Genomic DNA, 15000 nt, shown 5'->3' on the forward strand with positions numbered 1-15000 from the left:
TGGTCAGTTTGTCTCATCTGTGTTTTACCCGCAATCACAGCTTTGGTAGTTCCTGCCTATGGCGTGTTCTCAAGCTAAAATATTATACATGCACTATTATAACCAGAGCACCTGATGCCTCTTTATTCCAGAGCAGTCTACTAACTAGTTTCCTTGTTTTGTGTATGTATTTCTATATAGTTCAATAGAAATATTTTTCTGTTTCAGATAAAGCTATATAAAATATCAAATCTTAAGATGAGAAAAATGGATGGCTATCAGGTTATTTTTTTTAACACTTTTTGTTTAGAAACAGAAATGTCTTTGCGTATTTGGTCAAACAGTAGTGATCTAGTTAAAATAGGGCATTTGATTCAAGCACACTATGAGATAAAAGTGGACTAGTAATTGTAGTTTTTCTTATTTTCCGCCTTTGATTTAGGACTATTCCAGGAAATAATAAGTTTATCTTTTTCTGTTTTTATTTGAGCCTAAAGCTTCAGAATTCCCATTATTGCTGCTCAATGTAGCTGTTCTCAGTCACTCTTTAAAGATATTTTTGATAAAGGAAATGTTCTATGGTGAGGGTGCAGTGATTGCACAGATTGTCACTCCTAAAATGTGAAAATCCCATGTTCAATGCCTCACAACCATGAAGCATAATTGAGCAATGCTCTGCTGTCTCTCCCTCTCTCACATAATCATCTAAAGAACTATTTTCTTTCTGAAAAGGAAAATGTTGTGTTTTTTAGTTAGCTTTAGATTACAGTTAGTCAAGTAAAAGTATATTATTAATGCATTTTAAAGTTTCATTCATTTTATAACTAAGTTTGTGTTTTTTAACCCCTTTCAGTTTTTCACCTTGTACCCACTCTCTTATCTCTTTGACATTAGCAGCCACTAGTATGTTCTGTATGACTATGACCTTGAGTTTGAGTTTCTTTTATTTTAGATTCTACAAATAAATAAGATTAAGCTTTATTCACCTTCTTTGTTAGTATATTGTCCTCCTGCTGGGGAGATAGCATCTTGGTTATGCAAAAAGATCTAAATGCCTGAGGTACCAAAAGGCACAGGTTTGACCCCAGCACCATCATAAAGAAGGGCTGAGCAATACTCTGGGTGAAAAAAAAAATTATATATATATATATATATATATATATATATATATATATATAACAAATATATATATATATTTCTCAGAGTTCATCCATGTTATCTCAGATAGCAAGATTCAGCTCTTCACTATGGGTAACTAATATTCAATAGATACACAGCTTATTTACCTGTTCACCTGCCCATGGGCATTTATTTCACATTTATTTTATCTTGGCTTTTATAAATAATGTTTCAGTAAACATCTATGTACAAATCTTTTCTATTTAATGTTTTTATTTTCTTCAAACAAATACCCAGAAAGGGAATTACTGTATGTTTTAAGTACTTATAAAATTAAAAGTATAAGTACTTTTAATTTTATGAGTGACCTCGGTACTTTCTTTTTTAAATTTCTTTGTTGGGGGATTAATGCTTTACAGTCAACAGTAAAATATAATAGTTTGTACATGTGTAACATTTCTCAGTTTTCCACGTTTCCATTTAAGCCCCAACTAGGTCCTCCTCTGCTGTCATGTTTCAGGACCTGAACCCTCGCTCCACACACACACCCCAGAGTCTTTTACTTTGGTGCAGTACACCAACTCCAGTCCATGTTCTGCTCTTATTTTTTAACTTCTGTCTATGAGTGAGATCATCCCAAATTTTTCCTTCTCTTTCTGACTTACCTCACTTAACATGATTTCTTCAAACTCCATCCAAGATGAGGTGAAGAAGGTGAATCACCATTTTTAATAGCTGAGTAGTATTTCATTGTGTATGTATACCACAACTTACTCAGCCACTTATCTGTTGCTGGACAGTTGGGTTGCTTCCAGGTTGTGGCTATTACAAATTGTGCTGCTATATACATAAGTATACACATATCTTTTCCAGATTGGTTCCTTAAAATAGCTCCCCAGGAGAAGAATTGCAGGGTCATAGGGTAGGTCTACTTTTAGCCTTCTAGGAGTTCTCCAGACTGTTCTCCACAGGAATTGGACCAATTGACATTCCCACCAGCAGTGCAGGAGGGTTCCTTTGTCCCCACAACCTCTCCAGCATTTCTTGCTGCTACCTTTTCTGATGTATGACATTCTCACAGGAGTGAAGTGGTATCTCATTGCTGTCTTTATCTGTATTTCTTTGACAGTCAACGACTTAGAGCATTTTTTACATATGTTTTCTGGCCTTCTGGATCTCTTCTTTGGTGAATATTCGGTTCATATCCTCTCCCCATTTTTGGATGGGGTCATTTGTTTGTTTATTGCTGAGTTTGGTGAGTGACCTCTATGTCTACACCAGTCTACATTTCCATGAGCAATACTCAAGGATTCTTTTGTTTTAGCCTCTTAAAGCATCAGTTTTCATGCCTGTAACCAAAGGTTTAGTCTTCCAAAAAGAAAATAAAAAAGAAAAGACAGAAGGAAAGGGAAAAGGAAAAGCGATGTACAATCTGTCATTCGCTTTTTCTTTCCTTTTTGCAGCTGAAGTGTATGACCCTTTGGAAAATTTAGTAAATGCATAAAGTGAAATAACATTCACAAAACTCAAAGGCTATTATTTTGAGATAGAAAATGTATTTGCGTAAAGCAAGCCAAGGGGTGGAATGTAAAGTATCTGTTATGAATTATAATTATGATTCAGTAGAAACTACCATTTGGCTCATTTTATTTATCATATCATCATTTAATCTAGTAAATACTAGTACATTTGTATTCTGAACTTTTAGTACCAAACTGCCTACTTTTTAATGGCTGTAGAAGCCTAGCCATAAGCCTAAGAGTAAGAAACTAGAAAATTACATTTAAAAAATAATACATCGGGGAAGCAGTTACAGAAGCCAGACCTTCTACCTTCTGCAACCCACAGTGACCCTGGGTCCATGCTCCCAGAGGGATAGAGAATGGGAAAGCTATCAGGGGAGGGGGTGGGATATGGAGATTGGGTGGTGGGAATTGTGTGGAGTTGTACCCCTCCTACCCTATGGTTTTGTTAATTTATCCTTTCTTAAATAAAAAAATAAATTGAAAAAATAATACATCAATAACAGTTTAATAAAAGGAATATGGTACATTATTATAAAGTTGAATTTTTAAGTAACCATAAATCTGAATATTTGTGATTTTTCTAATACTAAAGTTTCACTACACCTTTTTTGGTCAGTATTCACTGGTTTATTTTTTAATCTTGTTTTTGTTCACTAATTAATTTTATTGTCTTGTAATTTTTATTTTTATTAGTGATGTAATAATTATTAACAAGATTTTAAGATAACAGGGGTTCCGTTCCATACAGTTCCCACCACCAGAGTTCTGTGATCCCATCCCCTCCACTGGAATCTAACCTAATTTTATTTTTTAATTCACCAGAGCACTGCTCAACTCTGGCTGTGGTGGTGTGGGGCATTGAACCTGGGACTTTGAAGCCTCAGGCATGAGAGTTTCTTTGCATAAGCATTATGCTATTTAGCCCCCACCCTTTTTAAAAATTGTCCCATATAGGGAGGTACCAGTGGCTTGAATCTGTGTCCATGTGCACTGTAATGTGTGTGCTTAACCAGGTTTGCCACCACCTGGCCCCCTGAAACTTCCCTATTCTTTATCCATCTGGGAGTATGAACACTTATCTTTTTGTATTTTCAGCATGATTACAATGTAAATGTAATCTTAGACTCTTATATTTTAAAGGCAATTATATAAAGTTATACTTAATCTGAAAACCTACAGTCATATTTTTTACACAAAGATACGTAACTGCAAACACAGTGGGATATCTTGAGTTTATTACCTAGTTTTACAAACTATAGTAAGTTTTGTTTTTTATCATCTCAGGGCTTCTCTGCTCTCTTATGACTTTTTCAGATAAAAAAAAAAAAGACAGAGAATCAGAAAGTAAAGGACAAAAATCACACTGAAGTTGCATTCAGTATCGTACCCTGGCTCAAACCTGGATTGTGCATGTGCAAAGCATCAATTTATCCTAATATGCTATTTTACCAACCCTATCTTTTAATTTTTGGCTTTATTGTCTAAACAGTAGTCCAAGATTCAGGCCTTTGGGGAGATAAAATTTTGTAAGAGATAAATAAATATTTATTGCACTTTAGTATAAGCCACTGGCAGATGAGTAACACTTTAGGAAATATAGAAAAGTATGTCAACAACAAGGGCACCAAAAGGGAATAAATAAATAAATATTAAAAAAAGAAAAGAAAGAAAAGTATGTGAGACTTATTAAATCCTTAGAATCTCTCCCTCATTCCTTACACATCCACTGACCACATCTGCCCACTCCCACCTGTGGCTAAGTGAACTTCTTAAGAAATCCCAATTGTAATTTGGCGAAATTTTGGTAATTTTTTGTTGATCAAGGAAGCAACATGCACTAGCTACTACACCATCGTCAGATCTCCAGAAGTCTTTCCATGCTGTATGTTTCAAATTTTACCTGTTCCTTTTTTCCTTCAGCATTTAATTTGTTTGGTAGATTGCCTGTACTCCTACCCTCCCCCGTTTTTTTAAACAGTACATGAAAATCTTTTTAAAGGTAAAAATTCCCTTTAGATAGTTATCCAGCTTTTAAGGTATTTAGCAGAAAACATTGTTCTTAGAGCAAATGTTAAATCTTAGAAACTCAGTTGTATGCACTGTCATTAAAGAAAGCAAAATAGAAGGGAAAACACATTTTTTTAATTTTTTATTATTTTTTATGTTATTTATTCCCTTTTGTTGCCCTTGTTGTTTTATTGTTGTAGTTATTATTGTTGTTGTCATCGTTGTTGGATAGGACAGAGCGAAATGGAGACAGGAGGGGAAGACAGAGAGGGGGAGAGAAAGATGGACACCTGCAGACCTGCTTCACCGCCTGTGAAGTGACTCCCCTGCAGGTGGGGAGCCGGGGCTCGAACCGGGATCCTTATGCCAGTCCTTATGCAAAGGCGCCACCTGCGCTTAACCCGCTGCGCTACAGCCCGACTCCCGGGAAAGCACATTTTTATAGCCAAAGATTATCATAGTACAAGAAGCTGTCATTTTGTACCACCATATAATAAAAATATGTTATTCTATCAAACTGTTTCTTACCACATTGTTAAAGAGAGAGAAACTAAATGAGACATCTTTTCTTGAAAAACTATGGCCGTCAATAAAAAAAAAAAGTAAAGTACTTGGGCAGTTTTTTTGTTTCATGGAACCAGGATTGAACTTGCAAAGTATGTTTCACTTGCACTGATGTTGTAAAATCGACTGCTCCCAGCTGCCATTTTTTTCCTTTTTTCTTTTTTTTTTCTTCTTCTGTTTTTATTTGACAGGACGGAGAGAAATTGAGAGGGGAGGAGAGATAGAAAGTGAGAGAGAAAGACCTGCAGACCTACTCCCCACTTATGAAATGTTCTCCCTGCAGGTGAAGAGCTGGGGGTTGGGGTGGGTGCGGGGAGGTACTCAGACTCAGTTCTGGTACATAATGATAGGTGCACCACCGCCTGGCCCCTAAACAAAAAATTTCAACTGGCAAAAATGTATGATTATTAAAAATATCCATGTGGAAATATACGTAGCATTTTATTCAGTTGAGACAAATTAGCAGGAATAAAGACATAAAAATGACTAACAGGGAGTATATCCAGGAAGGAATGGATAAAGTTTAGATTCATCATAGAATGACAGTAATAGATGAGGCAGCTAGAAGACAACTTGGAAGGTGAGGAGTGGAGAATTTGGAATGTTTACATAAGAACTCTAGGTAATTCAATGAATGGTTAAAGGGAAGTCACTAAAGGTTGTTGAATAGGGTTATTTTATTATTATTATTATTATTATTATTATTATTATTATTTTGTATTTCTAAAGTGAAAAATTTGCCCACAATCTTAACAGTTGTCTGATTTTATAGATGATGAAATGGAATTGACCTGACAAAATTCACACAGCAGAAACAAGATCAGAACTCACATCACCTAACTGCTTACTCTAGATTCTTGTATCATATCACACATTACTTTAGAAAGAATAACATGGAGGTGGGAGTAGATAGCATAATGGTTAATGCAAAGAGGCTCATGCAGCTCCGAAGTCCCAGATTCAATCCCCAGCACCACAATAAGCCAGAGATGATCAGTGCTCTGGTAAAAAAGAAAAAGAAGAAGCAGAAGAAAAAGAAAGAATAAAACAGTAGAGGTGAGCACAAGCATTTCAGGGAGAAAAAAACCTACAGGACATAATAGGATGTGGAGATCTGGGGATCAAGAGAAGACACAGAGGCTCCTTGGTTATAAATCTGGTGGTGTGAGCTGATGAGACAACATCGTGGTTATGCAGAGAAAACGCCTGTGTCCAAGGTTCATTCCCCATCACCACCAGCAGCCTGAATGGAGAAGTAATCTGATCAAAATATGGTTGTTGGTTGTGGTGATCAGTAGTGTAGATTGATGAAAACAAAACTGGCATGGGATTCTACAGTAGTTATTGGATATGTTTATGAAGCTGTACTACCTTTAATTTACCTATTTAAAAATTACTAGGTTAAATATCACTAGAGTTAGAAGAGGTGTTTATTATATTGGTGTAGCTATGTCATATGTAATCAAATCAGCAGTTTTAAGAGAGGGAGTTATTTATGTAAGTAAGATATTGTTAAAAGGAAATATAAAATGTCTTCAAGTTACTTTGATAAATTTTACATAGGGTCCCCCAAAGGAAAGATTGTACACTACCACAGTACTCTAGTGATTTAGAGTAATTAAAATTACACTATGATGCAATACACTAGGGAAATGAAAGCCATTTGTTCTATTATATCAAGTAGGGCAGATCTTGGTAAAGGTAAATTAAGAAATTCATTTATGTCTCTTTATTGTAACTTTGACATCTTGATTTTTTAAAGTAATTTATTAATTTATTTATTATTGGATAGATAGAAATTGAGAAGGTTGAGGGAGATAAGGAGAGAGACAGAGAGACACCTGCAGCACAGGTGAAACTTTTCCCCTGCAGATGGACACCAAGAGCTTGAACCTAGGTCCTTGCACACTGTGCTGTGAGCACTTAACCAGGTGCACCCACTGCCTGGCCCCTTGACATCTTGATTTTTAAACAATAAAATGTCGGCATTTCTTATAGCTAGACAGATATTATGAATATAGAAAGAGCATAAAAGGGAGTCAGGCTGTAGCGCAGCGGGTTAAGCGCAGGTGGCGCAAAGCACAAGGACCGGCATAAGGATCCCGGTTTGAACCCCGGCTCCCCACCTGCAGGGGAGTCGCTTCACAGGCGGTGAAGCAGGTCTGCAGGTGTCTGTCTCTCTCCTCCTCTCTGTCTTCCCCTCCTCTCTGCATTTCTCTCTGTCCTATCCAACAATGACGACAACAACAATAATAACTACAACAATAAAAAAAAACAACAAGGGCAACAAAAGGGAATAAATAAATAAAATATAAAAAAAAAGTTAAAAAAAAAAGAGCATAAAATAGTTTCAAGGATACCAGTGGGTTGCTTACAAATTATACAAAGCTGATTCAATATAGCTAAAACAAAGAAACAAAAAAGCATTCTGTGCTGGACTTAAACATGATTAGATTCAGATACTGGAATGCTGTCAGAAATGTCTCCATTTCTGGAGTCTCTTTATCTAGATTAATTTATTTTTCACTCAAGTTATTCTACTTTCTGTACAGTGTCAAGGCTGTTACTATTAAAATCAGGCATGTATTCTACTAAATTGAAACCATTACACGTTTATCCTAACAGTTTACCCTATTCGGACTGTTACTGACCCATTTGTATCATGTGGTCAATCTCAAATCAGTAACTGCCAGAAGCAAGGAAATTATAATACCTAGTAATACAAGTGCCGGTCTTTGTACTTCTAGAGATATTGGAAGATTGTCAACCCTATCTCAGTCACATACACTAAGAATGAGAGAAAGTATTTCCCAGAAGATAACAGGTCTCTCTTACCAGGTGGGAGATCAAATGTTAACTGACTGACTGAATGGGATTATTGCCATGAGTTGCTTTAGAAAGTAAAGTTATGCATATGTAGTGTATTACATGACAGTCCTAAATAAATTAGTTCATACTGTCAATTCAGATATCTTAAAGTTTTGCTTTTATGAAATAATTCAGTAACTTTTCTGCCATGATGATGGAGTATAAAGCCTTGAGAAATTCTCATCTTTTATACAACTATGAAGGGTCAAAGTTTTTATTTGTCACTTAGCAGATTATCTTAATGTTTATCAAACCCTATCTGTTTGGTACTTTTAATATTTTCAAAGGATTTTGGTAGTGATTCTTTTGCTATCACTAAGAGAGAAAAGGTGACTTCATATTTTTCGTGAAAAGCAGTTGGTGCTAGTACAATTAATATAATGATATGTTTTATATAATAATATTTAAGATATATTTTCTTTAAAAGTAATGCAGGAAAAATAAAAATAAATAAAATTAAATTAATAAATAAAAGTAATGCAGGTAAGGGCAAAGTACTACTGCCGGGGCTCCCCCCCCCCTTTCTGTCCTGGTGTCAGTCTCCCTCTCCTTCTCCCTTTCTTTCTCCTCTCACTCTTCTTTTCTGCTCTCCCTTGCCATCTTCCTCATCTCTCTCCCTCCTCCATCCCTCTATATTTCTGTCTCTACACAATAAATAATAAATAAGTAAAATATTTAAAAGTAATGAGATGTGTCTTTGTTTAAACTGAAATTATTCAACAGAGATAACAGCAACTGTATGGGAGGGTCTGATTATAAAGAATGTGACACTGATAGCACAAAGATGTGAAAGATATTTAGACAAATTTGATCACTTCCCAGATTTTATTTCTTTTGCAGTTAGACTCTACCCTTTGAGCCCTTTTTTCATACTTATGTATCTCCTATACCAATAGTCTTACACTACTTTTTTCTATAATTAATTTGTAAGCTCCTGGGCTGAGGACACAAACACTGTTGTTTATGCAGCAGATGTTCAAGCCTGAAGCTTCAAGGTTCAATTTCTGTTGTATCACCATAAGCCAGAACTGAGCTGTATTCTGGTAGAAAATGGATTAATAAAGACATTTATTTTGTTTTGTTTTGTTTTTATTTTTTTGGCCTCCAGGGTTATCGCTGGAGCTTGGTGCCTACACTATGAATCCACTGCTCCTGGAGGTCATTTTTCCCACTTTTTTGCCCTTTTTTGTTGTTGTCATTATCGTTGCCATTCTGTTGTTGTTGGACAGGACAGAGAGAAATAGAGAGAGGAGGGGAAGACAGAGAGAGGGAGAGAAAGACAGACACCTGCAGACCTGCTGCACTCTTTATGAAGTGGCCCCTCAACCCCCCGCACCGCAGGTGGGGAGCCAGGGGCTCGAACCAGAACCCTTACTTACACAGGTCCTTGCGCTTCGTGCCATGTGTGCATAACCCGCTGTGCTACTGCCCACCCCCCTTTAATCATTTTTATCTGTGATTAATAGCAGTTTACAAGATTGTAAGATTACAGTGCATAGTCCCACACCACACCCACTACCAGAGTTTTGTATCCCACCCTCCCCCACCTCCCAAGGATAACTAGAATAGTTCTTGCAAATCTTAGAAACTGTTTGCTGGCTTCTGTTTTTTTTTTTTTCCCCAAGTTCATGCCTATCAGTTCTCTAGATTCCAAATGTATGTAAAACCATCTGGTAGTTATCTTTCATCTCTTTACTTCACTAAACATAATCACCTCTAGTTCCATCCATTTAAACAGATTTATTTCTAAAATTTGTAAGTTTCTAAAAGATGGGGGTAGGTCACATATATCCTTTATCTCCATTCTCAGTAGAAGATGTGGGCTATTCAGTAAGCTGGCCCTTTAGGATGGATGATTGCATCAGTAGTTCATAGTTCTGAAAGGAAATCTGATTTGTAACTTCTGGAGAATACAACTGGTTTAGTTGACAGATGTTACACTATGTAATTTGCGTATTATTTAAGATGTAGATTTTTTTTTTCTTTCAATTCTTTAGAGTTAAGAATATGCATATGTTTCTGTGAGTTGATGTATTAAATAGCTTCATAAGAGAAAATGAAGCCATACATATATTTGAATTTGATATTTACCATGTCAATGGAGATGCAAACACTGCTAATGCACAGACATATCCTTTGACAGATCCTCGCTTTTTGTGTCAATGTAAGCAAATGGACCACTTTGCATCTTAAACATGTTTCTTTTCTATTCTTACCCTGAACCAATATTCACTGGGACACACCTCCAAGCTTCCACACTGGTGTCTCATTTGTGTGTGTGTGTGTGTGTTAGTTTTTTATTTAACTCTTTTTTCATCTACAAATGATTTTGATTATTGACTTCCATTCATGTTTATCCCCAAATTGTCAGACAATGCCTCATTTTAACTCTGGCCTGACACATAAAGTGGAAGTAGAATACCTTGTCAAAGACATATTATACAACTGAACTTTCTTGCCTTGACTTTTGCTTAGAGGATCTGTTTCCTTCTCTGTCCATATTAGACCAATACTAAGTGGACAGCATTCAGGAGGCCCCTCAGCATTAAAGTATGGGATATGTGTGTATTAGAAGGGTCCACATTTGATCTCCAGCAGCACATGTGCCAGAGCTTGCTATGTTATGTCTGTCTATCTATCATCTATCTATCTCATGAAGTAAATGAATAAATCACTTAAAAACATTAAGTAGGCAAATATATGCATATTTTTAAGTTTTTGTTGGGGTCTGTAAATCTTAAGGGTTTTTTTTTGTGTGTGTGTGTCTTTGTTCAAAAAAAAATTCTCGGGTGACATGATCCATGACAAGGTTTGATAAGTACTGATTCATATTGGAATTTAATAGCCTTTCTGTTTTCATTTAGTTTAAAGGTTTTTAATCTTGAACCAGCTGATAAGAGACTTGGTACATTGCCTGCATTGCACTGTATGTGGCCCAGGTTCAGGCCCCTGGTACATTATCTGGTAGTATTAGGGTTTCAGTGCTGTGGTCTTAGCCTCTCCCTCTCCCTCTCCCTCTCCCTCTCCCTCTCTCACTCTCTCTCTCCCCTCCTCTCCCTCCTCCTCTTCCTCCTCCTCTCCCTCTCCCCCTACTCCTCTCCCTCCCCTCTCTTCCTCTCCCTCCCCTCTCTTCCTCTCTCTCTTTCTGTCTCTCAATAAAACCCCGCAATGGTAAAATCCTAATAATAATAATAACAATAAATAGTAGTAATCTGACCCAAATTATTATTTACTGAAGTTAACAAGTCCTCCATATTATAAATATTAATATGCAAGTATTTCAAATAGATAAACTATTCAAGTAGTAGTACTACATAAAATCTCTGACATTAAAAAAAGAAACTCTGACATAAAGGAAGATGGCATAATTCTTCAGTTTGTAATCTTTTATTTGATAAAGTTGATTTTTGGAAGATGTTGACTATTTAAAGCCTACAGATCACTTCTAAATTATACATGATCTTAGAATTTTTAAGTTGCAAATAAAAAATTTTAAGTATTGAAAATAAAAAGAAGTATTAAAAGCAGTTAAAGAACAAAATAATATACAATAATGCAAGTTATTTTGTGAAAAAAATAAAATGAGTCCTAGACTTAAAAGATTTAAAAAGTTTGGGTGTAGTAAATATCACGTTAGAATGCTATGCATTACTTTTTATTGGTGTTCAGTAAGGTAGATCTTTTTTTTTTTTTAGAAATTTACTTTTTTTTTAAATATTTATTTTATTTATTCCCTTTTGTTGCCCTTGTTGTTTTATTGTTGTAGTCGTTGTTGGATAGGACAGAGAGAAATGGAGAGAGGGAGGGGAAGACAGGGGGAGAGAAAGATAGACACCTGCAGACCTGCTTCACCACCTGTGAAGTGACTCCCCTGCAGGTGGGGAGCCGGGGTTCAAACCGGGATCCTTAAGCAGGTCCTTGTGCTTTGCGCCACCTGCACTTAACCCGCTGCGCTACAGCCCGACTTCCAGGTAGATCTTTTTTAAGGTGGAAAGTTTAAATTTAAGAAAATTCATATGTACTTCAAAGAGTCAAAGAAAGAGCTTTTCATTTCTAAAACAAATGCTGGAAAGAGATTGAATGGGTTCTTTTTCCTTTCCCTTATTTTTAAGAGAGAAATAAGTGTCTTATTTTTAATTCGTACCTGACCTATGAGATGATTCTTACAATTAACCTTTCATGTACTGTTCTTGTATTGTAGTGATTATGTGTAACAAGACAATAGTGACACAGAATTTTAAATAATTTAAGAACAGTTCCTTTTAAGGCCTCGGTTAATACATTTTTCTTCATCTTGTATGTATATAGATGTTTTCAACAATATAGCAAAATATTCTGATTTTAGAAACATTTATAAAAAAATAATTAACACTAGATATTCTATAAAAGTATATTCTCTCAATATTTTATGTGCACATAAGATATAGGATCCTTTGAATATATCTTAATAATTCATGTAAGATATAATTATGGTTTAATTTTCTGTTATCCTTTAGCATACTTCAGGATTTCAAGCAAATTTCTACAAAAATGTCTCAGTAAAATTAACAAATGCACATAGTTATGGAATGTGAGGTATATATTTGACATTTTAAAGAAATGTTTCTGGAAACTTTGCATCTTTTCAATAAAAGGTTATATGGACATATCAAAATGAAACAATACTTTTTCTGATTATAAAATACAAGTGTAGAAAGTCATTATATACTTATATATAGTCTAGAATTTTTAATGTTAAACTTTTACTTTATTACCTTCAAGAGAAAATTTGTCAAAAATGCACAAATCTGTTCTTTTTAACATTTATTTGTTTATTCATTAGAAAGAGGAGAGAAGAGAGAACCATAGTATCATTCTAGGACATGCAAAGCCAGGGATCAAACATGGCACCTTATTCATGCTTGAAAGTCTGATATTTATCCACTAAGCCACCTCCCAGACTGCCATGACCATCCTTTTAAAAAACATTTTTACCCAAATCTGTTTTAAGATAGCGTGGATATATTATACCTGTGAACAATTAGCTGATAAAGAATCTCATGTAATACATCGACTGAATTTTCAATAAATTATTTCACCCTCTCTGATTTAATGTCTTAAATGATGAAAGAAGTAACTTTGATGATTAACAGTTTTTTATTTACCTAAGGAGTCATAAGTAGGATCGTATTTTTATGCTACTCAAGATTCAAGATGTTCAGATTTACATTTTAAGTTTAGGGTTAGTGGAAAATGGCATATTGATTTAATTTAAACTTCTTGTAATAGTATTTGATTGTGGTTATATAAATTAACTTAAACTGAGTTTGTTGCTAGACACTATAATACAAACTAAGTAATATACTTATTTCATGTGGTCACATATGATCACTAAGTTATTCATGCTACAACAATGTGTTAGTAACCCTTAGTAATAAGATTAAAAAGTGTGTGTGTGTGTGTGTGTGTGTGTGTGTGTGTGTGTGTAATAACTATGACTGCTAGGGAAATAGCTTAACTAGTAGAGTACAGGACTAACATGCCTGAACTTCCTGGCACTGTATGTGCCAGAGTGGTGTTCTGGTATTCCTTTTTTTCTCTCACTCTTGCACTCTCTTATGCAAAACACTCCCTTTCATATGATTTACATAATAAAAAGGTTAAATGTAGCTATGACTGCCAGAAAGTGAATTAGATACCTATTTAAAATAATCATTTTATAAATTTAGATAAGACATGCAAGCAATATCATTCACAAATAACCTAACCCTAAAAACTAGGCACTGTCATATGATTAATTATTTAGTAGCATTTGTTGTTTTTAATATTTTGTACTATTTATTTATTTTTACTGGGTTATTGCTGGGCTTGGTGCCTGCACTATGAATCCACTGCTCCTGTGGCCATTTTTCCCTTTTTTTTTTTTTTAGTAGGACAGAGAGTAATTGAGAGGGGAGGGGAAGATAGAGAGGTGGAAAGATAAGATGCCTTCAGACCTGCTTCACCACTTGTGAAGTGACCCCCAGCAGTTGAGCAACTGGAGGCTCAAACCAGGATCCTTGCACATGTCCTTATGCTTTGTACTATATGCGCTTAACCCAGTGTGCTACCACCTGGCCCCACACTCGTTATTTTTATAAAGTTACATCATGTGTGATAGTTTCGTTGGAAAATTAAAATACCATGACTAGTTTCATTGACTCCCATGTCTGAAAATAGTAGTCATAAAATAAGTAAGGTATTGATTGAATAGCACAAATATTACTAGATGATAAGGAAAATGAAATCACTATTTTAAAGAGATGCAAACAATAACTGTTGGTTACACTTTGATCTTTACTAACTTTGCTTTATAATCATGCAATACTGACACACAACATATATATATATACCCTTATATGGTCCTGCCTATAATAAAAACTCTTTTTTTTTACTTGTTTTAGAGCAGAAATATTTGTAAAGCTACAGTAGGTGAAGAATTAACGGTTTTCTGGTTTTTGAAGTTATATAAAATGTTCTTTGATATTTTATGTTTCCTCTTTTAGAAAAAAAGTACTATTTTATCATTTCTAAAGTAAAGTAGACAAAGACTCAAGGAAGATTGTATTGATAGTTTTAACTAAGAATTTCTTTTTTTCCTTGGATAATGATAATTTACAAAATAATTGTGTTACAATGTGATCAGAGTCACTTTAGAGATTGTTATATTTGCCATTCATAATTATGCTGAAACTAACTTTCAACTTATAATTTTACTTTTTTAGGGTAACAAAGTAATATAATGTATGTGCACAAAGCAGAAGTATTATTTATACGTATTTTTTTTAATTACAGGTAAAGATTATAGTTCCCAACAGCACAGCAGGTCTGATAATAGGGAAGGGAGGTGCCACTGTGAAGGCTATAATGGAGCAGTCAGGGGCATGGGTGCAGCTTTCCCAGAAACCTGATGGGATCA

At 35.1% G+C, this 15000-nt stretch overlaps 1 protein-coding gene across 5 annotated transcripts in view; it reads left to right on the forward strand.

Annotated features, from left to right (window-relative positions):
* Positions 1 to 15000, forward strand: part of NOVA1 (NOVA alternative splicing regulator 1) — a 157372-nt gene that overhangs the window by 139417 nt on the left and 2955 nt on the right. For all 5 annotated transcript variants that reach the window (XM_007536089.3, XM_007536098.3, XM_060175259.1 and 2 more), the window contains one exon: positions 14877 to 15000. This exon is cut by the window's right edge and continues 2955 nt beyond it. In XM_007536089.3, coding sequence (XP_007536151.1) covers positions 14877 to 15000 — 124 coding nt within the window. The remainder of the gene's footprint in view (positions 1 to 14876) is intronic.

Source organism: Erinaceus europaeus, chromosome 16 (assembly GCF_950295315.1).
Source record: "Erinaceus europaeus chromosome 16, mEriEur2.1, whole genome shotgun sequence".
Lineage (NCBI taxonomy): Eukaryota > Metazoa > Chordata > Mammalia > Eulipotyphla > Erinaceidae > Erinaceus > Erinaceus europaeus.